This window comes from Piliocolobus tephrosceles, chromosome 6 (genome assembly GCF_002776525.5).
Source record: "Piliocolobus tephrosceles isolate RC106 chromosome 6, ASM277652v3, whole genome shotgun sequence".
In the NCBI taxonomy this organism is placed as follows: domain Eukaryota; kingdom Metazoa; phylum Chordata; class Mammalia; order Primates; family Cercopithecidae; genus Piliocolobus; species Piliocolobus tephrosceles.
In genome coordinates this window covers 6,722,150-6,748,189 of record NC_045439.1, presented here as the reverse complement: position 1 = coordinate 6,748,189, position 26,040 = coordinate 6,722,150, and the positions used below count along the sequence as shown (strand labels likewise).

At 41.2% G+C, this 26,040-nt stretch overlaps 1 protein-coding gene across 5 annotated transcripts in view; it reads left to right on the top strand.

Annotated features, from left to right (window-relative positions):
- Positions 1-26,040, top strand: part of EML1 (EMAP like 1) — a 207,151-nt gene that overhangs the window by 111,193 nt on the left and 69,918 nt on the right. For all 5 annotated transcript variants that reach the window (XM_031935739.1, XM_031935740.1, XM_023205610.2 and 2 more), the window contains exons 2-3: positions 2,710-2,892; positions 17,220-17,352. In XM_031935739.1, coding sequence (XP_031791599.1) covers positions 2,710-2,892; positions 17,220-17,352 — 316 coding nt within the window. The remainder of the gene's footprint in view (positions 1-2,709; positions 2,893-17,219; positions 17,353-26,040) is intronic.

Below are 26,040 nucleotides of genomic sequence, written 5' to 3'. Positions count from 1 at the left end.
TCTTTTTTGTACCTCTGTTACTCTTTTCCTTCCTTCTTTTGAATTATTTGAATATAGAATTTCATTTTAAATTTTCTGTTGGCTTTTTAGCTATACTCCTTTGCATTATTCTTTAGTCATTTATGAGGGATTACAATAAACATCTGTGACTTTTCCACTATGGTTAATACTAACCCCTTACAGTTAACAATAACTGCTTACATGAGATCTATTGTACAACATTATGACTATAGTTAATAACATGTACGTATTCTTGAGAACTGCTAAGAGAGTAGATTTTAAGTGTTCTCACCACAAAAATAAGTATGTGAGGTAGCACATGTGTTAGCTCAATTTAGCCATTCCACAATGTACGTGTGTATTTTAAAACATGTTGTATACAATATATACAATTTTTGTCAATTAAAATCAGTAAAAACCACATATAATGATGTGTACTTCATATAAAATATTGAAATCTTGCAACTTGTAGGTCCATATTTACCCCATCTTTTATGTTATGGTACTCATATGTATTACATAAAAATACATTATAAACCCTATAAGACAATATTTTAATTTCTGTCTTTAGAAGTTTGTAGGTTCAAGGCTGGGTGCAGTGGCTAACACCTATAATCCCAGCACTTTGGGGGGACGAAGCAGGATCACTTGAGACCAGGGGTTCAAGACCAGCCTGGGCAACACAGTGAGACCCTGCCTCTATAAAAAATTTTAAAATTAGCCAATTATGGTGGGGTGCGCCTGTAGTCCCAGATCCTCAAAAGGCTGAGGTGGGAGGATCACCTGAGCATAGAAGATGGAGGCTGCAGTGACTGTGATCATACCACTGTACTCAAGCCTGGGCAATGGAGTAAGACCCTGTCCAAAAAAAAAAAAATTTAAGGTTTCATGATAACATAAAAGGAAAATGGAAAAAGGAAAAAAAATGAGTCTTTGAACTGATTCAGGTATTTATCATTTCCAGTGCTCTTCATTTTTTTCTTAGGGTCTGAGTTTGTATCTTATACAATTTCTCTTTAGCCAGAAGAACTTTTATTAGCATTTTTTGCAGTGCAGGTCTTTTGGTGATTAATTCTTTCTGGTTTTGTTCCTTTGAATATGTCTTTATTTTACTTGCTTTCTTGGAAGATATTTTGCTGGATGTAAAATTCTGGATTTAGTTTTTTCTCACCCCGTACTTTAAAGATGTAGTTCCGCTCTCTTCTGGTCTCCGTAGTTTATGATAAGTCAGCTGTTAATCAGACTGCCGTTCTCTTGTATTTAATATGTCATTTTTCTCTTGCTGCTTTTGGTGTTTGTTCTTTATCTTTGGTTTTCAACAGTTTGACTATAATGTGCCTTGAGGTGGGCTGTTTTGCGTTTATTTTGCTTAGTCTTTGATTAGTATTTTGTAATTGTGTGTGTGTGTGTATATATATATATATATATATATATTTTTTTTTTTTTTTTTTGAGACAGAGTCTTGCTCTGTTGCCCAGGCTAGAGTGCAGTGGTGCAGTCTTGGCTCATTGGTTCGGGTGATACTCCCACCTGAGCCTCCCAAGTAGCTGGTACTATAGGCGTACCCAGCTAATTTTTGAATTTTTAGTAGAGATGGGGTTTCACCATGTTGGCCAGACTGGTCTTGAACACCTGACCTCAGGTGATCCATTTGCCTTGGCCTCCCAAAGTGTTGGGATTACAGACATGAGCCACTGCACCTGGCCTGTAATTGTATATTTCTGTTCATTAAATTTGCGCTATTTTGGCCATTTGTTTGTTTTGTTTTTGCGCCACTGCAGTCTGGCCTGGGCGACCCTGTCACCCAGGGTCTTGCTGTGTCACCCAGGCTGGAGTGCGGTGGCACAATCTCAGCTCACTGCAGCCTTGACCTCTTGGGCCCCAAGAAACTGTCCCACCTCAGTCTCCTGAGTAGCTGATACTACAGGTACATAACCACCACACCTGGCTAATTTTTTTTTTTTTTTTTTTTTTTTTTTTTGGTATTTTGTAGAGGCAGAGTTTTGTCATGTTGCCTAGACTGGTATCAAACTCTTGAGCTCAAGCAGCTTGCCCACCTCAGCCTCCCAAAGTGTTCTCTGGGTTCTCTGGTTGGAGAGCACAGTAAGTGAAGGGAAGAATGATGTAAAATGAGATTGGAGAGGCAAGAAGATCATGGAGAGGTTTACAGACCCTGATAAGGAGTTGGGAATTATGATTCTATGTCAGAAAATATGATTACCATAATTGTAAGGGTCGCTTGCCAAACTCATATTGCTTTATCCTTCAGAGTCTTGACCAATGGATAGGGTGGCCTTGTGATTGTATGACCTACCTGTCAGTTAACATAATTGGAGCAGAAGCTAGAAGACCATGCAGACTGGGTTTCTGCAATATGTGGGAAGTTGAAGTAGACTTCCCACTGCTAAGGTTCTCCGATATTGCTGAAAACAAGTTGGCCGGCATGTAGAAAAGTATGATGACAATTAAAATCACACTTTAAAATGAAGAGCGCAAATATAGAGAATGAAAAGACCATTGTAGAATGAAGAGCTGTAGTTACACACAGCTAAAGATTTCACATGATTTCTGCACAAGAGCAGTATCTTTAGTCCATAAGTGTTATTATGTTAAAACAATGGGCTTAAAACAATGTGCTAGATAGAGTATGTTTATCGATCTGATTTCCGGGGAACACTTGAAACTCACTTGATCCTTTCTTTGGTTTAGATGACAGCGCTTCTGCTGCAAGTAGCATGGAGGTGACAGACCGCATTGCTTCACTGGAGCAGAGAGTCCAGATGCAAGAAGACGACATCCAGCTGCTCAAATCAGCTCTAGCTGATGTGGTTCGGCGGCTGAACATTACTGAGGAACAGCAGGCCGTGCTTAACAGGAAAGGACCTACCAAAGGTGGGCATTTGAGTGACACAGGAACTTTAGTAGAATTGGTCTCAAGGTAGAATCTTGCTCTAGCATACACATTGTGCTCTTTAATATTGACAGAGAATCAAAACTTAGAATAATAAGAAAACAATCTTAGCACTGTCAACATAATCACATGAAGTATGATAGTATTTTGGGGCTCTTTGTTGGCGAATTGTATAGCCCAGTGATGTACATTTGTAAGTGATCATTAAATGCTTGTTGAGTCAAGGAAGGAACAGTCCAAATGAACCACTGAGAATAGTTTTTTATCAAGATTCTCTGGGATGGAGAGAGCTTGCAGAAAGAACTACGGTCCTTTGGGCCGCTTTTGGAGGTTGTTCTACCTAGCTTGTTTTTTAAAACTCTTATTTCTTTATATGTACTTAACTTATACTATAATTCAGTTCAGCACAGCAGCACTCGATCATATGCCACATTCAAAGCTCTGAGCCAAGCACTGGGGGTGCAGAGGTGGCGGGCCTTCCTTTCAGAAACTCAGAATCCTATGTTATCACTAGCTTTTCCCCTCTTCTAGCTGCAGAGCAAGCCACTCCCATGCAAAGCCCTCTGTTCCTTTTGAATCTCCTCTGCTGTCCGCAAGGACATCACCTGCTACAGAGCTCTGTCCCTGGTAGATTTCTCGCAAATTTAAGTCATCATTTCATGTCCCTGTGGCTCTTGGGAATGAGATATTAAGAAGCAATATTTGTGTTAAATAATTTTGTCATTATCTTCTTAGAAGATAATGGAATTAGACAGTTAGACAATTTTGGAACTAAAACGCCTCATGACAGTTTCTGTCCTGCTAGCTGGCGCCCTCATGTCTGCGTGAACTCGCGCATGGTTCATCTTTAGCCAGAATCACTCTTCCTTGTGACTAACTGTAGAAAAGAGAATTCGTCTTGGCTGTGAGATGCCTTTGGCAAAAACGTTCTTTGAGATTACAACATTTAGATGTTCCTTTAAAAATACCTTTCATTGGCTAGGCACAGTGGCACACGCCTGTAATCCCAGCACTTTGGAAGGCTGAGGCAGTCGGATCACTTGAGCCCAGGAGTTCAAGACCCATCTAGGCAACATAGTGAGACCTCATCCCTACAAAAGGTTTAAAAGTTAGCTGGGTGTGGTGGCAAGTGCCTGTGGTCCCAGCTACTCAGGAGGCTGAGGTAGGAGGTTGCTTGAGCCCAGGAGGCCAAGGCTTTAGAGAGCACCACTGCATTCCAGCTGGGTGACAGAGCAAGACCCTATCTCAACACAAAAACAACAAAAGGATTGCCTTTCATTGTTATTTCAATTTAACAAATTATTTCACAGTTAATGTGTATTTTCCTTGGAGTCAGGAGGGAGGACTGTCTAAGGTTACGTCTTTGAGTTTTTTTCTCAAGTACGTGGCTGCATTTCCATACACCTGTGGGAAGAAATCAGTTTCTTTGTCGTCCCAGGTAGTTATCGCCAGCTCCGTGTGAGAAGGCTGCACCTGTTGGGCTGATGTCTGCATTTTGAATAATCATTTTAAGTAACCTTTTTTCCTTCTGAGTTACAAAGTGATTCAGGTATTTTAAATATAAACCGCATTATTCTAAGTATTCTTGACCTACCCAGCTTTCCACAAATAAATCTGATGACTGCTGTGTCTGAAAGGGTACATTTGAAGGTGCTGCTTTATATAAAACTTCAGACTTCTGAAACTTCCTTATTTTTAGAAAACTACGGGAAGAAAATAACAGGGCGTGCCCAAGAGTTTTATTTTCTTGATTAAGAATGACATTTGAATTTCATAACTGCACAGAAAAATAAATTTTTTCGTAGTCGTCTGACATTTCTTTATAAACATTCTTTTCCTAACTGAAAGTAAATCAAAGCTTAGTTGCCAGAAGGTCACACCAAGAAGTAGAAAAAACAATTCACAAGAAAGCAGGTGAGTGGGCTGCATCCCTGAATGGAGGGACCTTGGGCTCCCTACTTTCTGTGCAGCTAATTAGAGGACAGTGGAAACAGGGGCAGGAGGGGCGTGCCTGTGGGAAGGGTGTGCCCATGGGAGGGGTGTGCCTGCAGGAGGGGTGTGCCTGCAGCAGCTGCCCTGGCTGTGCTCATCTTTGAGGGAGCTGCCATGTGGGCATTTGGGAACTGGTGCCCATACCTCTGTCTGTCTTTAGAGCTGGCTCTCTGTGGTTGTGGTTGGAGTGGGGCATCTTTTAGGCGAGATGGATTTTAGGCAAATCCCCTTTGGTTTTAAGTGGCCACACAATTATCACTTCATAATATTTTGACCTGCCATCCTCATATAGAGTTGAAGTAGCCTGGACACATGACATTCTTACTTTTATTTCTGAGACAGGTTCTTGCTCTGTTGCCCAAGCTGGAGTGCAGTGGTGTGATATTGGTTCTCTACAACCTCCACCTCCTGAGTTCAAGCGATTCTCCAGCCTCAGCTTCCCGAGTAGCTGGGACTACAGGCACACGCCACCACACCCAGCTAATTTTTTTGTATTTTTAGTAGACACAGGGTTTCACCATGTTGGCCAGGCTGGTCTTGAAATCTTGACCTTAGGTGATCCGTCTGCCTTGGCTTCCCAAAATGCTGAGATTATAGGCGTGAGCCACTGCATCTGACCTGCATTCTTATTTTTAAATATCAAGTGATTTTCTCCCCCAGAGTTAGTTTTTTAATGCTCAGGGCTGACTCAGTATGTTGAGGTTTGGGTGTACAGCTTTTGCTGTCTGCCCAGTGCTGGGGATGGCTGTGCCACCAAGAAGCAGGCGGGTACTCTCTGGGGGTCCTGCTCAAAGCCTGTGCGGGAAGAATGCATGTCTTTCTGCTGCCGCAGCCGCTGCCTAGTTTTTAGGCTGCAGTCAACACTCACTGGCCTCAGTAGTACCTGTGGGGCCATAGGTGATCATTCTGATTCCTTTCCACAATAATGCTCCACTTCTCTGAAGAATGTTATCATGACCTCTAAGCTTTGACTGACTGTATCATTCTTCATTTGCCTTGATTAGTATAACGATGAGAACTGCAGGTTCATGGAAATAATTCACTAACAACTAAGGTCAAGGCTTCCTGAAATGGGGAGAGATTGTGGCCCACTGTAATGTGCTGGGCCTGTGGATAGGTATTCTGTAGAGAGGGAGCTGTCACTTGTTCTCCTGTCCCTGCAGTTGGCCTGCTTGCCCCAGTTACCCAGGTCTTCTTTCCCTTGAGAATACTGCCTTGGGTCTTAGGATTTCCTCCGTCTCTGTGAGCTCCCCAGACTCTGTTTTCTCCTTTTCCTTTGATATTTTTTAAGAGTTTTTCAGAGTGGCAGGTGGAGTGGGGCAATACTCTGGTAGCAGAATATAGTGAACAGACCCCTTAGCTATTGCTATTGTGAGTGTAAGTACAGACAAATGATGGATGGATGAATAAGGGAATTCATTGCAGCACTGTGCACGCTGGAGAAAAATTGGATGGGAAACAATAAGGGAGCAGCAAGCAGTAGGGGCATGGCCAGAAGATGATGGTGCCTCCATATGATTAAATGCTGTGTGGTCTTTAAAAATGTTTGTGTTACTGGTACAAGAGGGAAAATGCTTATGCATCACAGAGTCAAATGCAGGCTATAAAACTGTATATACTGTATCGTTTCAACTAAATAGACAAAACTTATGCAAAGAAGACTGGAATGAAGTACTGTATAGCAAAAGTAATTCACGGTTTTTTTCCTGAGTAATAGGATTATGAATTTTTAAATACTTTTAGTTAGTTTCTAAATGTTCTGTGGTGTGTATTTCTTAATAAGCAGAAGGAATTTGTGTTCTAAAAAATCACTTCTTTCTTTCCATTGAATCTGAGGTCAACAGCAGGGCTCATGGCAAATGTTAGGAGGCCAGGGGTTCGCTCACATGTGTTTTCGGGAAGACAGGGAGTCGTTTGGAGTTCAAGCAATCCATTGTATACACATACAGCTAATTTTCATGTTAGCGCAGGGATTTTTAAAATGTAAAATGTAGATGAAAATACAGTTGTGCCATGTATCTGGGATCGTCTATTTTGTTATGCATTACCCAGTGAGTAGCTCATATTTCCCATTTGAAATTTTGCTTGTCTGTTCAGATTAGTTAGGCAGCTTCCCTTTTAAAGTACTTTAATATGAAATATTTAGTATTCCTTTGCAACTTTTAAAATCGGTTATATCAGTAGTGGATCTATGAATTAGAAGATCAAAGAATTATAATAATTATTGGCTTCATTAATTAATGGATCAGAGAATTACTAAATATAACCAGAAGGCTTCTATTGGAGAGGTTAATAAGCAAGTCAGTCCTGCCATTCCAAGACATCGAAACCCTCTAGCCTCAGAACATAGCCTCTGCAACCACTGTCAAAAGCCAACTACAGATTTTTAGCTGTGAGAAGCCTGTGCTACACTGGCACTTAACACTGATATTCAGAATACTCCTCATAGGTACCACGTACTGATTGACCAAGGGCTGGACTTTGCAGCAGACATTTTGGATGTATTAGCTCATTTTACCCCTCCACGTTTCTGTGAGGCAAGTGTCGTTGTGCCCATTTTATAGATGAGAATGAAGCCTCTGGGAGGTTTAGTGATTTGTCAGGCTGCACAAGGGCCAAATCTGGGACTGGACCCCAAGGCGCGGCTGACGTGTTCTTTCTGCCATCTGCATTGCCTCACTGTGCATGCCTCTAGCAATATTCCATAAGTTAGCATTATTCACATTAAACCAAATATTTAAAACATGAATATAATTTGAAAATCTTTTTTCAAGGTTTAATTTGATTTGCAAAGTATGCCAAATACATTAGATCATATTCAGCACATCATTGTGTGAAATACTATGTTACAGTCTCTTCACAAGTTTTATTAGGTAGGTGCAACTGACAAATTAAAATTTTTAAGCTCCTGGCAGTCAATGGCATTAGTGAATAATTAACTTAGTTCTGTATCCTAGTTAACCAAAATTAAGGAGCAAATGACTTTTGCTTTTTCTCTTGTCTACTGCACTTTCTCCTTACAAATCGGCAATTTACAGAAAAACATCTTTTCTCTCTTGCTCTTTTAGATAGAACATACTATAGTTTCTTTTGTTTCTTTCGTTAGCTGCCCTCTCCAGTTTAGATGGGTATTCTGTAGTGATTTATAGAACAGGGTTTCGTAGGTGTTTGTAGTTTTTCAGAGATTAAAAAAGACATTTCAAATTGTGTATTATGAAAATGTTCTCAAATGTGTACAAAGGTAGAAAGAAGAGTACCTTTTTCCTGCACTTCTCATTTATCGATATGTGGTCAGTTATCATTATGACCCTCTCCTACTACCCCCTCACCCCATACTGGATGGATTATTTTAAAGCAAATCTAAGACACTATATCATTTTATCTGTAAATATGTCAGTATGTATTTCTAAGATATAGACTCTTTTCTAAAGTCCATAATGGCTGGGTGTGGTGGCTCATGCCTGTAATCCCAGCACTTTGGGAGGCTGAGGCAGGTGGATCACTTGAGCCCACAAGTTAGACACTAGCCTGGGCAACATGGTGAAACCCCATCTCTACAAAAAAAATACCAAAATTAGCCTTGTGTAATGGCGTGAACCTGTAGCCCCAGCTATGCTGGTGGCTGAGGCAGGAGGATCGCTTGAGCCCAGGAGGTAGAGGCTGCAGTGAGCCGAGGTCACACAACTCGCTTCAGCCTGGGTAACAGGGCAAGACCCTGTCTCAAAAAAAAAAAAAGCAAAAATAAAAATAAAGTCTATAATAATACCATTATTACACTTAAAAACTAATAATTTCTTCATATCATTTAATAGCAAGTCAGCAGATTTCCCTAATTGTCCATGAATGACTTTTTATAGCAGTTTTATTGAAATATAATTCACATACCATAAAATTGACTCTTTTAAAATGTATGATTCATTGATTTTTAGTATAAGTTATAAAACCATCACCACTATCTAATTTTAGAAAATTTTTATCACCCGAAAAGAAACCCCTTGCCGATGAGTAGTCGTTTCCAGTTGCTCCCTCCTCCCAGCCCCTGGCAACCACTAGTCTACATCATGTCTCCATAGATTTGACACCTTGGACATTCTCTGGAAATGAAAGCATACAATATGTGGTCTTTTGCCACTGTCTTCTCCTACTTAGCATAATTGTTTTCAAGGTTCACCCATGTTCGAGCATACATCATTCATTTTCATTGTCAAATAATATTCCCCTGGATGCAACATTTTGTTTATCCATTTATCAGTCAATGAGCAAATATTTCGGTTGTTAATACATGACTTTATGAAATCAGTTCATTAATGTCTTTTTCCCCATTTATATTTCTATTACATTGAATTTTTAATGTTACAGGATTCTTGCACTCCTAGACCCATGCCTAAGAATTCAAATGAAAACACATGGTACGATGGACAGCCCCATTTACCTTGATTCATGTGCCTTTTGATAATTTTGAAACCTTTTTAAACTGATGCAGTAAGAGACAGAGTTGTAGGGCTTCAGATTTCTGGCCAGTAGATACAAAGTAGCATGCTGTCTTGTTCTGAACCTTGTTCTTTTTACTGAGCAGTGTGGCCTACAAAACATTCCTTTGCAGTGTCTAGAGCTTCTCCTCATTCCCTTTTTTTTTTTTTTTTTTTTTAAGACAGAGGTTTTGCTGTTGTTGACCAGGCTGGCGTGCAATGGCGAGATCTCGGCTTACTGTAACCTCCGCCTCCTGGGTTCAAGCAGTTCTCCTGCCTCAGCCTCCCGAGTAGCTGGGATTACAGGCATGTGCCTCCACGCCCAGATAATTTTTGTATTTTTAGTAGAGACAGGGTTTCTCCATGTTGGTCAGGCTGGTTGTGAACTCGCGACCTCAGGTGATCTACCCTCCTTGGCCTCCCAAAGTGCTAGGATTATAGGCGTGAGTCACCGCACCCAGCCTCCTCATTCCTTTTACAGCTGCACGGTGCTCCCTTGCAAGGAGATGCCATGGTGTATTCAACCAGTCCCTGCGACAGGCTTTGGTTTTGCAAATTGTGCTTCAGTGATTGGCTGTGTGCATAGGGCATTTTGTATTTTTGCCAGTATATTTAGGACAGGTGCCTAGAGATAGGGGTGCTGGGTCAGAGGTGCACCTGTGATTTTGCTGGATGTTGGTGATGGTAATAATAGGAGTCTCCTCCAGCACTCAGCTAATCATCTACTTTGTCTTATAACTTAGCAAAAGCAGATTGCCTTTTCCAGTTCTAAATACAGACATTTTTCAAATTTTGAAATGGATAATTAGGAATTCTAGGCTCGTAATTGTTAGATATGTTAAAAGTAAACTTTCAATTTCCTCATATAATCATATATGTAATCATGTTTTTAACCCTAATGGGAGTTTTATATATCAAATATTGTATATTGCGTTGTTGATGTGATGTAAGTTAAAAGGGTTTCTTGATCATTAGATTGCAACTTAATATCATAAAAATATGCATTAGTAGATTTGGCTAGCTTTACTAGAACTTCTAGATTTATTCATATCAACTGTAGTTTTGAAAATATATTATCAAGGCCGGGCGCGGTGGCCCAAGCCTGTAATCCCAGCACTTTGGGAGGCCGAGACGGGCGGATCACGAGGTCAGGAGATCGAGACCATCCTGGCTAATACGGTGAAACACCGTCTCTACTAAAAAATACAAAAAAAACTAGCCGGGCGATGAGGCAGGCGCCTGTAGTCCCAGCTACTCGGGAGGCTGAGGCAGGAGAATGGCGTAAACCCGGGAGGCAGAGCTTGTAGTGAGCTGAGATCCGGCCACTGCACTCCAGCCTGGGCGGCAGAGCAAGACTCCGTCTCAAAAAAAAAAAAAAAAAGAAAGAAAATATATTATCATGGATAGTACTCTTGAAGTCTGGGTATTCCAATTCAACCATTTAGAATAATGAAAAAATTTTATTTCAGGCTTAATTATGAATGTTTTTGGAACTGAGATTTTTAAAACCTTGGTTAGATTTCAGTTACCAAACTATGGCGTCATATTGCAGGGAATCTAACTCAAGGTAGTTTAAATAGTATGAAATATAACAGGAAACTGCTGAGCATAAATGCTGCACCTATTACTGGAAACCAGTCTTCAGCTTGGTTGTCCTTCTCCCTCCCTTCACTTCCAGTGAGTTGGTAGGGTCTGTCCTCAGAGAGCCCAACTCACTGGGAAACTCACATGTTACTTTTCAGAACACTCTTCTCACATGAATGAAAGATAACAGATTTCAGAGTGGGAAGATACCTTAAGGAACACTTTTGACCAAAGCCTTTTCTTTATGGGTAAGGAAAACAGGACCCAGAGGACCTGACCTATGGACACATGGCTAGGTGGGGACACAGCAGGGACTGGTGCCCCGGCCCCTAACTCCCAGACCTGAGTTCCTTCCCCCACACTCCACTACCTCCCCCACTGTGCCTTGGTGTAAGCGCAGGAAGTAAGTGGCTGTTTTGGGTGAGAATGTGAGAATGTGCCTGGGGTTCTACTCCAAATCTGTGTACAAGATATGCAGCCCGTGAGTTCTCACTGGCTCTGATTCTGCCTCTGGTACCACTTGACCATAGCATTTCATTCTCTTCACATTATATTCAGGATACAAAATTGTACCCAGTGTCCACAATAGAGTATTTTATTGTCGGGATGTAGCCAGGGGATAATGGCTACCACTTCTAGGGTGTCTACTATGTGCCGGGCACTGTGTTAGAAACTTCGCATTCCTCATTCCTAATCCTCATAGCAGTCCTGCAAGGTGAGCACTCTGACCTTATTTTAGAAAGAATCCAAGGCTTGGGCTACGTCTTCCAGCTCAGCTGAGGATGAGTCCAGTCCTGTGTGCCTCGAGGGCCCTTGCGCTCCTTCACCTGGGCACCTCTGACCCCCAGAGACAGGATTCCAGCCATCCTGCAATCCTTCCACCGGATGCATTCCAAACACGGTGTTTCTCAGGCTCCTCTCATCTGAGAAATTCTCCTTTTGGTGCTGTGTTTGTTGCTGTGTTTTGCCTCTAGGAACAATTTTAAATTTTTTTTTAAACAACCCTTTCATGAACCAAAAGAATATCTCATATCTTAGTGTCATCTGGAAGCTAGGGATCCATTTATCTTAGCACTTGAGGAGCAGAAAATTGTGTCTGAACCTTCCCTAGTGCTATGTCACTTCTGCATTTTTAAAGAGCCCTTATCTGAAAATGATTCATTACAGCTGCTCCTCTTTTCCTGCCGTCTTCAAGATCCAGGCTGGCACCTGTTCAGACTCAACACTAGGAGGTATTTTTCCTTCCAGCAGGTTTTCTTATGGCAGAGAGCTTTCTTCCTTGAGTGGCTAATAATTTTTAGACATGGTAACGTGAAAGAAACGTGGCGTGATGTCATGTGCAAAATAGGTACTTAGTAAGCACGATGGTGGTGGGGGTTACATTGCTACTTAATCAGTCAGTGGTTACAAAAACCCAAGGATGTTATCAAGACAGGGATGAGCAGTAATTGGATCTTGCCGAAGTTGGGATCGATCCAACTTCTCAGTCATTCCAAGAGTAGTCACTGTGCGTCCCCCTCCCCCTTCCCATCCCTCTCCTCTTCCTCCTCTTCCCACCCTCTATTTTTCTTTCATGATCTCTCATCACAACTTTAATATTCTGTTTGCTTCTGAGGCTACTCTATTATATTTTAAGATATAAAATACACACTTTTTATATTTTATATCTTAAAATATAAAATATATTTTATATATTTTATATTTTATGGGAATGCCTCCTGCATTGCATCTGATTTTCTTTTCATGGGCTTTTAAAATCCTATTTTCTATTCTTTTGAGAAAAGGACAACAGTAGATTGTTAGGAGATTGAATTTTGAAATTATAACTCAAGAAAGAGTGAACAACTTAGTAGTGACTCCAAAATGGCTACATAATGTCTTCTCTTAGAAGAAAGGTTTTTGTTATTGAAATTGAACCAAGCTAAATTTCAAATGTATGTTGACTCCTTTCTGTGTGTAGGCCTGGGAGCAGGTGCTAGCTTCAAGAATCCTGCAGTCAATGGAGTAGACAGACTATTGGATTTAGCATTCCAAGTGTGACGACGGTGGCTAAGGCAAGGTGGTGTGGGAGCATGGAGGAGGCCCCACTTTATTTTATGTTAAAGAGAGAAGGAAGATTGGCCCTCAGCTTTAGGGACTGGAAAGTTCCAGCATGTTAAAAATTTGGCATAATATACACTTTTGTTGTTGGTAATATTTTAAGAGCCTAAATGGAGGCAGATTTAATTCTATAATGAACAAAATCCGCTAGCTCTTTTATTTGTTTGTTTGGAGATGGAGTCTCCCTGTGTTGCCCAGGCTGGAGTGCAGTGACACGATCTCGACTCACTGCAACCTCCGCCTCCCGGGTTCAAGCGATTCTCCTGCCTCAGTATTCTTAGTAGCTGGGATTACAGGCACATGCCACCACAGCCGGCTAATTTTTCTGTTTTTAATAGAGAGGAAGTTTCGCCATGTTGGCCAGGCTGGTCTCAAACTCCTGTCCTCAGGTGATCCACCTGCCTCAGCCTCCCAAAGTGCTGGGATTACAGGAGTGAGCCACTATGCCCGGCCTCTGCTAGCATTTTTAAATGAACTTTTTGTTTTAGGATAGTTTTAGATTTCTAGAAAAGTTGTAAGCACAGAAGTTTCCCATAGACACAGTACCCAGTTTCGCCTATTATTACCATCTTACATTAGTATGGTACATTTGTCACAACTAGTGGACCAATATTAATATGTTATTATTAATTAATGGCCATGCTCTATTGGGATTTCCTTAGTTTGTCCCTTTTGGTTCCAGATTCCCATGCAGGATAACACATGATCTTTAGGTACCCTGGCTCCTCAGCCTCCTCCAGGCCGACAGTCTTCCTTGTTTTTGATGATCTTGACAGTTTTGAAGAATACTGATTAGAGAGTTCATCGACTGTCCTTCAACTTGGCTTCGTGGGATGTTTTTCTCATGGATAGACTCAGGTTATGGGCTTTCGGGAGGAAGGCACAGAGGTAAAGTGCCGTTCTCATCTTATCAGCACATCCCGTCCAAGGGTGCATGCCATCAACATGGCTCATCACTGTGGTTGTTGACCTTGGCCACCTGGCCGAGGGAGTGTTGGTCAGGTCTGCCCACTGGAAAGTGACTTCTCCCCCAACTTCATCACTTGACTGTTAGAAGGAAGTCGTCATGCGCCAGCTACACTTAAGGAGTGGCAGATTATATTCTACCTTCTTGAGGGTGGGGTAGCCACATAAATTATTCAGAGTATAGCTGCATGGGGATTTGTCTGTTCTCTTCATTTATATATTTACCCAATCATTTATTTATATATACTGCAGCATAAACTTACAGATACTCGTTGTGTAATTTGGGTTATAACCAAATACTATGTTATTTGTTTTGTGGCTCAAATTGTTCCAGCTTTGGCCTTTGGGAGCTCTTTCAGTTAGGTCCTGTGTCCGTTTGACTTGCCCCCACCAGAGTAGTGTCTTTTGGTTTTATTGTTGTTGTCTGAGCACTTCTTTACTTTGTGGCACCACAGGAGACTCCAGATTCATGTGTTCCCTGCCCCAGCCCTACGTGCAGCTGCTTTCCCTGGAGGCCTGCTTCCTTCTGCTATAGAACGGCCTTGGAAACCAAGGTTTGGGCATTGGATATCATTGCTTTAGGCCCTCTCAGCAGACAGAGCTCAGAAACACGTGTTTATACTAACCTGTGTGTGTGTGTCTATGTATGTATTTATACTTACGTATCTGCATCTGTGTTGAGGGGAACCTGAGTCTGCCCTGATGTCTCTACTCTAGTGGCACATGGTTCATTCCCACCATCTCCCCTTGCTTATCCATCACCTCCTCTCCAACAGTGAGAGACCTGCCCCTGCCATCCTCCATCCTTTTATGTAATTGTTCCATCCTGGTGTTCCTGTGTAGTGGTTTCAGAATTGTTAGCCTCCACCTTTGTGGGAAGCAACCTTCCTAACTAAAATGCAGTGCTGATATGCAGTTCCTGTTATCTTTAGTTTTACAGTCTCTACTCATTTCCAGAATGACTTAGGTCAGCACCTTCCTTCCCCCCACTGCCTTCAGTGAGGTTGTCATATGTTTGTCATACAATCTTCATTCCATCCCGGGGTTTCCCCGTCTCCTAGTTGGTTTTACTTGCATACTTCAAGGTTCACTCTTGGTGCTGTAAGGGTCTCTGGGCTTTGACGAGGCATCATGTCACATATCCCTCACGATGGTATCTTACAGAATAGTTTTATCACCCTAGAAGACCTCCTTTACGCCACCTATTCAGCCCCTGCCCTGCAACCTCTGACAGCCACAAATCGATTTTCTGTCTTTAGTTTGCCTTTACTCAAATGTCATATAAATGCAGTCATACAACATGGAGCCTCTCAGACTTGCTGCTTTCCTTTAGCAATGTGGATTTCAGATGTGGTTTGCTTCATTCCTTTTATCACCAACTCATGTTCCATTGTATGGATGGGCCAGTTTGTTTATCTGTTCACCTATCAGAGGACATCCTGGTCGCTTCCAGTTTTTGACGATTGTAAATAAAGCAGCTCTAAATATTTACATGTGGGTTTGTGTAGACATAAGTTTTCAGATCAATTGGGTAAATACCTAGTGTCAGTACAATTACCGGATCATATGGTGAAACTATATTTAGCTTTATAAGAAACTGCCAGACTGTCTTCCACAGTGGCTGTACTATTTTTCAGTCCCACCAGCAAGGAATGAGAGTTCCTGTTGATCGGCATCCTGGCCATCAATTGGTATTTTGTCTGTCTTTTTGGATTTCAGCCATTCTAATAGGTGTATAGAAGTATCTCATTATTGTTTTAATTTGCATTTCCCTAATGACAAATGATGTCGAGCATCTTTTCATATGCTTATTTGCCATCTGTATATGTCTTCTTTGGTGAAGTGTCTTTTCAGATCTTTTGCCCATTTTTTTAATTGGGCTGTTTGTTTTCTTACCATTGAATTTGAGGAGTTCTTTTTATATTCCTTATACAAGTCTTTTATCAGATATGTGATGTGCAAATATTTTCTTCTAATCTATGCCTTGTATTTTAATCCTCTTAAGTTCTTTTGCAAATTTTTTAAAATGTTAATGAAGTCCAAGCTATCAATTTTTTTCTTTCATGGATTGTGCTTTTGGTATTAGATCCAAAAACTCATCACCAAATCACTTTCTTCTAGAAGTTTTGTAGTTTTGCATTTTAAATTTAGGTTTATGGGCCGTTTTGAGTTAATCTTTGTGTAGGGTGTGAGGTTAGTGTCTAGGTTCCCTTTGTTGAAAAGATGAAGATCTTGGCTGGGCATGGTGGCTCATACCTGTAATCCCAACACTTTGGGAGGCTGAGGCAGGCGGATCACCTGAGGTCAGGAGTTCGAGACCAGCCTGGCCAACATGGTGAAACCCCGTCTCTACTAAAAATACAAAAATTAGCTGGGCATGGTAGCCAGCATCTGTAATCCCAGCTACTCGGGAGGCTGAGTTAGGAGAATTGCTTGAACCCAAGAGACTGAGGTGGCCAAGATTGTGCCACTGCACTCCAGCCTGAGCAACAAGAGCGAAACTCTGTCTCAAAAAAAAAAAGAAAAGAAAAGAAAAGATGATCCTTTCTCCAAGGAATTGCCTTCATGTCTTTGTCAGTGCTGCTAGTGTTTCAAAATTCATGTCCTTTTCCTTTCTACCTAGCTTACATTCTGTAAAACAGTGGTCCCCAGCCTTTTTGGTACCAAGAAAATTGTGGAAGATGATTTTTCCATAGAAGTGGGGGTGGGTGTTGGGGATGGTTTTGGGACGATTCAAGCATGTTACATTCATTGTGTGCCTTCTTTCTATTATTATTACATTTTAATATATAATGAAATAATTATACAACTCACCATAATGTAGAATCAGTGGCAGTCCTGAGCTCTTTTTCTCACAACCAGCTAGTCCCATCTAGGGTTGATGGGAGATAGCAACAGATCATCAGGCATTAGATTCTCATAAGGAGCGCTCAGCCTAGATCCCTCGCTTACATGGTTCACAAGAGTTTGCACTCCTAAGAGAATCTGATCTGATCTGACAGGAGGTAGAGCTCAGGTGGTAACATGAGTGATGGGTAGCAACTGTAAATACAGATGACGAGTTGCTCACTCACTCACTGCTCACCTCCTCCTGCTGTGTGGCGTCATCTTCCTAACAGGGTGTTGAGGACCCCTGCTGTAAAATGTTACCTTTACAAAAGGGAAGTTTCTGATACTATTTTCTGCTTGTCTTACAGCAAGACCACTGATGCAGACCCTGCCTTTAAGAACCACTGTCAACAATGGCACTGTGTTACCAAAGAAACCTAGTGGCTCTCTACCGTCCCCCTCCGGGGCCAGGAAAGAAACCGCTGTGCCAACAACCAAAAGGTGAGCCAGAAGCAGAGCCTTAAAGGAACTCTAAAAGCAGTTCTCTCTTCGATCCCAAAATGAGTATTACTTTTTAAAATGATATTGTACAATTTCTTCTCTGAGTTAAAGCTTATAAAAGTCCAACATTTTATATGTTGCCATAACAGGAACTAGTTAAGTTTATTATTATTCTCGTTTTAGATTTACTTGTGTTGCCTTTGAAACCTCACTGGCTAAAACCACAGTGTGGTGTTTTGTATTTTTACTTAAAGTTCTCTTTTGAAAAAACAAATGTTAGTATAACCTGGGTAAAAATAAATAACTGTTCCCAAGTCCATACTGGGAACATGACAAAATTCAGATTGCCATGGCAACCTCAGATTTTTCTCTATGCAATTTGGATAAGCTCATGCTTTCAAAATGTACCCAACAGTGGAGTCTAAATATTGATGTTGTCTGTCACAAAGAGCACAGTTTGCTCTTAACTTTGGTGTTATTTTGTAATTGCCATTTAAAGATGTTTATATTTTAGGGCCAGGTGCAGTGGCTTACACTTATAATCCCAGTACTTTGGGAGGCCAAGGTGGGCAGATCACTTGAGCTCAGGAGTGTGAGACCAGCCTACCTTAACCGTTTTTAAGTGTAGAGTTCAGTAGTGCTAGCCAGGCTCAGTGGCTCATGCCTGTAATTCCAATACTTTGGGAGGCCGAGGCGGGTGGATCGTCTGAGGTCAGGAGTTCGAGACCACCCTGACCAACATGGCAAAACCCTGTCTCTACTAAAAATACAAAAATTAGCTGGGCACGGTGGCACATGCCTGTAATCCCAGCTACTTGGGAGGCTGAGGCAGGAGAATCACTTGAACCTGGAAGGCCAAGGTTGCAGTGAGCCGAGATCACACCATTGCACTCCAGCCTGGGTGACAAGAGCGAAACTCCATCTAAAAAAGAAAAAAGAGTTCAGTAGTGTTAAGTATATTCACACATCTGTTGTTGTGCAACAGAGCTCTAGAACTTTTTCATCAGGCAAAATGGAAATTCTAGACCCATTAAATAGTAAGTCCCCCCTCTATTCTCCCCACTGCCCTTGACAGCCACACCTCTACTTTTTGTTGCTATGATTCTGACTGCATTAGGTATTTCACAGAAGTGGGATCGTCTAAGTAGTGCTTGTCCTTTTGTGACTGGCTTACTTTGCTTAGCATAATGTCCTCGACATGCATCCATATTGTAGCATGTGACTGCTTTTCTTTTTAAGGCTGGATAATATTGCATTATGTGTATCTATCATATTTTGCTTTTTATTTTAATTTTAGAATCAGGGGGTATGTGTGGAGGTTTGTTACAAGGGTGTATTTGTGATGCTGAGGTTTGGGCTTCTGTTGATCCCGTTACCCAGATAGTGAAGAGAATACCAAATAGGAAGTTTTTTAGCCATTACCCACCCCTCTCCCACCCTCCTTTTGGAGTCCCCAGTGTCTGTTATCCCCCTCTTTATCATATTTTGTTTATCCGTTCATCCATCACAGGCTCTTCTGTACCATTTATCTGCACATCTGTCCTTATGGCCAATACCCTACCATCTTGATTACTCTTGCTTTTTAGTGTGTTTCAAAATCAGGAAATGAGAGGCCCCCAACTGTATTGTTCTTTTTCATGATTGTTTTGGCTATTTAGGATCCCTTGATATTCCATATGAATTTTAGGATAGTTTTTTTCTATTTCTGCAAAAAATGCCATTGGGATTTTGATAGAGACTGCATTAAATCTGCATATCACTTTGAGTAGTATGGACATTAAGCAATATTAAGTCTTCCAATCCATAAACATAGGATGTCTTTCTCTTTTTTTGTATTTTCTTTTAGCAAGGTTTTGTGGTTCTCAGTGTATAAGTGTTCTATCTCCTTGGTTAAAGTTATTCCTAAGTATTTTATCCTTTTTGATGCTGCAGTAAATAGAATTAATTTCTTAACTTCCTTTTCAGCTTGGTCATTGTTATTGTATAGAAATGCATCTGATTTTTGTGTGTTGGTTTTGTATCCTGAAACTTTGTTGAAATTATGTATCAGTCCTCACAATTTTTTTCTGGAATCTTTAGGGTTCTCTAAGTATAAGATTCTGTCATCTGTAGACAGATAGTTTTACTTTGGATCCTTTCCTATTTGGATGCCTTTCATTTCTTTCTCTTGTCTAATTGCTCTGGCTAGGACTTCGAGTACTATGTTGAATAATAGTGGCAAGAGTGGGTGTCTTGCCTTCTTCCTGATTTTAGAGGAAAAGATTTCAGTCTTTTACCGTTGAGTATTTATTTGAGCTATGGCCACTCAAATCTAGCATTGATTACATTGAGGTAGTTTCCTTCTATTCCTAGTTTGTTTTGTTTTTATCATGAAAGGGTGTTGAATTTTGTCAGATGCTTTTTCTGCGTCAATTGAAATGATCATGTGGTTTTTGTCTTTTATTCTGTGAATATTGTATCACATTGATTGATTTTCATGTGTTGAATCATTCTTGCATTCCAAATATAAATCCCAATTAGTCATGGTGTATAATCCATTTAATGTGCTGTTGAATTCAGTTTACTAGTATTTTGTTGAGGATTTTTTCAACATTCATCAGGGATATTGGTCTGTAGTTTTCTTGTATCTTTGTCTGGTTTTGGTATTAGAATAATGCTGGCCTCATGCAATGATTTGGAAGTGTTCTCTCCTCCTCGATTCTTTGGAAGAGTTTAAGGAGGATTGGAATTTATCCTTTTTTAAATGTTTGATAGAATTCTCCGCTGAAGTCATCAGGTCCTGGGCTTTTCTTTGTTGGGAGATTTTTGATTACTGCTTCAGTCTCCTTACTAGTTCTAGGTCTGTTCATATTTTTTACTTCTTTATGATTCAGTCCTGGTGGGCTGTTTGTTTCTAGGACTTATTCATCTGCTCTAGGTCACCCAATTTGCTGGCATATGCTTGTTCACAGTGGTCTCTTATAGTCCTTCTCGTTTTTGTTATATCAGTTGTAATGTCCTTTCATTTCTAATTTTAGTTATTTAAATTTTCTCTCTTTCTTTGTTAGTCTAGCTAAGGGTTTTTCAATTTGGTTGATCTTTTTAAAAAAACCAATTCTTGGTTTTGTTGATTTTTTTTTTTTCTATTTTCTATTCTCGCCTTCATTTGTCTCTGCTCTAATCTTTATTATTTCCTTCCTTCTGCCAACTTTTGGTTTTATCTTTTTTTTCTAGTTCCTTGAAGTATAAAGTTAGGAGGCTGATGTGAGATCTATCTTCTTTTTATGAAAACTTATATCACTATAGACTTCCCTCTTAGTAACCCTTTAACTGCCTCCTGTAAGTTTTGGTATGTTGTATTTTCATATGTCTCCAGATATTTTTAAAATTTCTTTATGATTTCCTCTTTGACCATTGATTGTTCAAGAGTGAGTTGTTTAAAGATTCACTTTTTATTGTAGCAAATACAGGCATTCCTCATTTTATTGTGTCTGTCTTTATTGTGCTTTACCACTTTTTTTTACAAATTGGAGGCGATGGCAACCCTGTGTTGCGGAAATCTATCAGCATCGTCTTTCCAACATGTACCCACTTCATGTCACATTTTGGTAATTCTCGCAACATTACAAACTTTTTTGTTGTCGTTATGTCTGGAATGGTGATCAGTAATCTTTGGTGTTAATACTGTAATTGTTTTGGGGCACCCAAAACAGCACCCAGAGAAGGTGGCAAACTTAATCCATAAATGCAGTTTATGTCCTGACTGCTCTGCCCATTGTTTCCCTCTCTCTGCCTCTCCATCGGCCTCCCTTTCCCTGAGACACAACAGTATTGAAATAAGGCCATTTAGTAACCCTATAATGGCCTTTTAGTGTTCAAGTGAAGGAAGAGTCATACATTTCTCACTGTAAATCAAAAGCTAGACATGATATGGCTTAATGAGGAAGGCATGTCAAAAGCCAGGATAGACCATCATATGGTCTAGATGTTTGTCTCCCCCACATTTCAAGTTGAAATGTGATACCCAGTGTTGGAGACGGGCCTGGGAGGAGGTGTTTGGGTCATCAGCGTAGATCCCTCATGAACATCTTGGTGCTGTCCTCACAATGAGTGAGTTCTTGCTGTGAGTTCACTCGAGGTCTGGTTGTTTAAAAGAGCGTGGCACCTCCTCCCCACTTGCTCCCTCTCTTGCCAAATGATGTGCCTGCCCCTGTCTTGTCTTCTGTCGTGATTTAAAACTCCCTGAGACTGCACCAGAAGCTGAGCAGATGCCGGTGCCATGCTTCCTGGGCAGCCTGCGGAACTGTGAGGCCATTAAACCTCTTTTCTTTATAAATTACCCAGCCTCAGGCATTCCTTTATAGCTGCACTAAATGGACTTATGCAGGCCTGTTGTGCCAAACAGTTAGCCAAGCTGTAGATGCCAAGAAAAAGTTCTTGAAGGAAATTCAAAGTGTTACTCCAGTGAACATGTGAAAAAAAAAAAAAGTGACATCCTTATTCCTGATAGGGAGAAAGTTTGAGTGGTCAGAATCAAAAATCATACCAGGCACAACATTCCCTTAAGCCAAAGCCTAATACAGAGCAAGGCCCTAACTCTCTTCAATTTTATGAAATCTGAGAGAGGTGAGGAAGCTGTAGAAGAAAAGATTGAAGCCAGCAGAGGTTGGCTCATGAGATTAAGGAAAGATACCCTCTCCATAACGTAAAAGTGCAAGGCAAAGCAGCAAGTGCTATTGTAGAAGCTGCTACAGGTTATGCAGAAGACCTAGCTGGTTAAGATAACTGATGAAAGCAGTTACACTACACAACACATTTTAGGCCGGGCGTGGTGGCTCATGCCTGTAATCCCAGCACCTTTGGAGGCTGAGGCGGGCAGATCATGAGGTTAAGAGATCGAGACTATCCTGGCCAACATGGTGAAACCTGTCTCTACTAAAAATACAAAAAATTAGCTGGCGTGGTGGCGGGCGCCTGTAATCTCAGTTCCTTGGGAGGCTGAGGCAGGAGAATTGCTTGAACCCAGGAGGCGGAGGTTGCAGTGAGCCGAGATTGCGCCGCTGCATTCCAGCCTGTGCAAAAAGAGCGAAACTCTGTCTCAAAAAAAAAGAAAATAAAAAGCAACAACAACACATTTTCAATGTAGACAAAACAGCCTTATATTGGAGGAAGGTGCCATCTAGGACTTTTATATGAGAAGTCAATACCTGGCTTCAAAGCTTCAGAGAAGAGACTGACTCTTGTTAGAGCCCGATGTGGCTGGTGACTTTAAATTGGAGTCAGTGCTCATTTATCATTCCAAAAATCCTAGGGCCCTTAAGAGTGATGCTAAATCTCTTCTGCCTGTGCTCTGTAAATGGAAGAAAACCTAGATGACAGCACATCTGTTACAGCAATATGATGTACTGAATATTTTGAGCCCATTGTTGAGGCCTACTGCTCAGAAGAAAAAGCTTCCTTTCCAAATACTACCATTCATTTACAGTGTACCTAGTCACCCAGGAGCTCTGATGGAGCGGTACAAGGAAATTAATGTTTTTATGCCAAATCACACAACATGCATTCTGTAGCCCTTGGATCAAGGAGTAATTTCAACTGTCAAGTTTTATTATATAGGAAATACTTTTTTTTTTTTTTTTTTCGAGACAGAGTCTTGCTCTGTTGCCCAGGCTGGCATGCAGTGGTGTGATCCCGGCTCACTGCAACCTCTGCCTCTGGGTTCAAGTGATTCTCCTACCTCAGCCTCCCGAGTAGCTGGGATTACAGGTGCACACCACCATATCCAGTTAATTTTTTTGTATTTTTGTAGAGACAGAGTTTCGCCATGTTGGCCAGGATGATCTCGATCTCTTGACCTCATGATCCGCCCTCCTCGGCCTCCCAAAGTGCTGGGATTACAGACATGAGCCAACACACCTGGCAAGGCTATTGCTGCCATTGATAGTGATTCCTCTAATAGATCTGGGCAATGTCAATTGAAACCCTTCTAGAAAGGATTCAACATTCTAAATGCCTTTAAGAACTTTTGTGGGGCCAGGCACAGTGGCTCACACCTGTAATCCCAGCACTTTGGGAAGTCGAGGCAGGAGGATTGCTTGAGTCCGGGAGTTTGAGACTGCAGTGAGCCATATTTGCGCTACTGCACTCCAGCCTGGGCAATGGAGTGAGACCCTGTCTCGAAGGAAAAAAAAAAAACATTTATGATTCATGGGAGGAGGCCAAAATCTTAACATGAACAGAAGATGAATGGGAAGAAAATGATTTCAGCCCTCATGGATAACTCTGAGGCAGTTCAAGACTTCACTGGAGAAAGCCACTGCAAATGTGCTGGAAATAGCAAGAGAACTAGAATTCGAAGTGCAGCCTGAGGATAGGACTGAGTTGCTACAGTCTCCTGATAAAACTTTAATGGGCGAGGAATTACTGCCAAAATAGTAGTTTCTTGAGATGGGATCTACTCCAAGAGAAGATGCTGTGAACCCTGTTGAAATGACAATAAAGGGTTTAGAGTAGCACACAAACCCTGATGAAGCAGTGGCAGGGTCGTGTGGCTGGAGCGTGGGGAACATGGCCTGGGCTGTCTGGCTCCAAAGCCTGTGCGCCTTCCATTGTGCTCGGCTGCTTCCTGCACAGATTTCCAGGTCACCCCAGACATCTGCCGAAGGAAAATGCTTGATATAATGACTGCTTGCATATCATCCTTCTTTTATGCCCCCTCCTGTCTGTGTACTATTTGTGGGAGCAGGAGCGGCCATCAGGTGTGAGGGTGACTCTCAGCAGAGATTTCTCAGATTGCAAGTCTGATGTTGATAAGGGGGCACCGGGGCCAAAGACCAAGTAAAGAAACAAGTCTGGGCTATGAACAGAGGCCTGGGTCTTACACCCCTACATTTCAGCCAGATGTGAAAGGGCTCATAGGTGGCGATTACTCTCAGCAATTTCATCTTAGTAAAGAAGGGAAGGAGGAAGGGAGCAAGACAGAAAGGAATGAATGAACACGTGAAAAATTATAGTAGCCATCATGTTATGTCTAAGTGTGTACATTTGTGTACTCGTATTTAAATGGTAACCCTCCCAGAAACATTCTAAGGCTTCTGTAGACTTTTCCTTATAATTTACAGAATATCCATTTGATTACTCTAATAAGCTGTGGTCAGCATATAGTTGCCAACTAGAAATACATAGTTTTCTAGACTGAGTGTCCAAGACTCTGAGTTTTGAGTGAAAGTGTAGTGATTCATGTATTTTGGTTCGTTTCTGGCTTTTATGGGCTTCCGTGGATGGGAGTTCCCTTCCATTTGGAAGCTGGAAATAAGAACAGTAGCATCTAATTGCTACTCCGCGGTAAAGTTCCTGTAGATCTCTCATTAGGAGAGAATTCTGAAAACAGAAGCAGGCTGGGCATTCTGAATATTAGGATTAAAATAACTTCCAAGTCATTTCAAATCTGTTTACAATCAGGTAGGAATTTTTCTGTCATCAGAGTTCCAAATTAAATGAGTCGGGGCATCTGTGGTGTGTGGATGGGTATATGTTTGTTTTCTTTTCTCTGGGAGTTTTTCAGCCTGGTGCTTAAGAACAAAATCCCCTTTGGAAATAGTCCAGTGCCCAGCGGTTGTGCTTTGTGTTGCCAATTAAGACTTCGATTGAGGGCTTGATTTGGAATCCTTGGGAAAAGCTTTGTTTCCATTAAGCAAAGGAAAAAAAGCAGAAAATCCAGGGAAGACATTGTAGGTCATACCTTGCTCAGTGGGGATGCGGAGGCTGACAATGGAGTAACATTTCTACTGGCTCAAGAAAGAGACAATCACTGTTCTCTGGACTCATAAGTAGAGCATGACAATAGGCCAAGCTATGTGAACAGAGATCAAAAGAACAAAACTGGTACAAAAAGCGTTATTTAAAAAATGTTCTGTGACAAATGTGAGATCGAATGGTAAATATCTCTTGCTTCCAAACAAACAGCCAATAGTCCTTTGGAAAAACAGTTCCACTTGTTAGAAGCACAGCATTTGTAATTGCACTGAAGTCAGTGCTGGGGACATAGCGTGATTTGAAGAACAGAAAGCCAAAATCTGGCTTCAGTTGATTTTTAAGAATTATTTCTAATCTATTTCTCTATTATTCAGATGAATTGAAATGTAGGTGATAAATCCATGTTTGAGTCTGTTCTCAGTAGCAAAATAGAGGTGGAAGTATTGTCCTGTTGAACAAAGGAAGACCCGTGGGACCTGTCCCGTTATCAGAAGTGATATGGTTCTCCCCACTAGCTTAAGTAGTTGACTTTGTATTGTAGAAAAAAAGACTTGTGTATATAGAATTCTCTAAGATTCTCCAAGACCACTAGCCTTCCTGAAAAATGACTTGGATTTTGCCAAAGATCAGTTTTTAGACAGTGAAAGATAGAAGCATTTGTTAATTTAATTATTGAAGTGCGTCATCTCAGTCTGTCAGAATTATCTCGTAATTTGAGGGACAAAAGCCAGGTGGGTCCTGGTCCCCTGTGGACCCTCCAACACTCAGCATAGTGGACAGTGGATGGTCGATGCCTAGTAAGTGTTTGTTGAGCAGTTCCCTGCTTTTATCCAGTGTTAGTCGCCCCAGCTGTCGGGACAAATGAAATCATCAGAAAATCTCTGGTCACACTTAAGAGCTGCCTGTCAGATTTCTATTTTGGTTGTAAAAGTTTGGGATACTTTTGCAAAATTT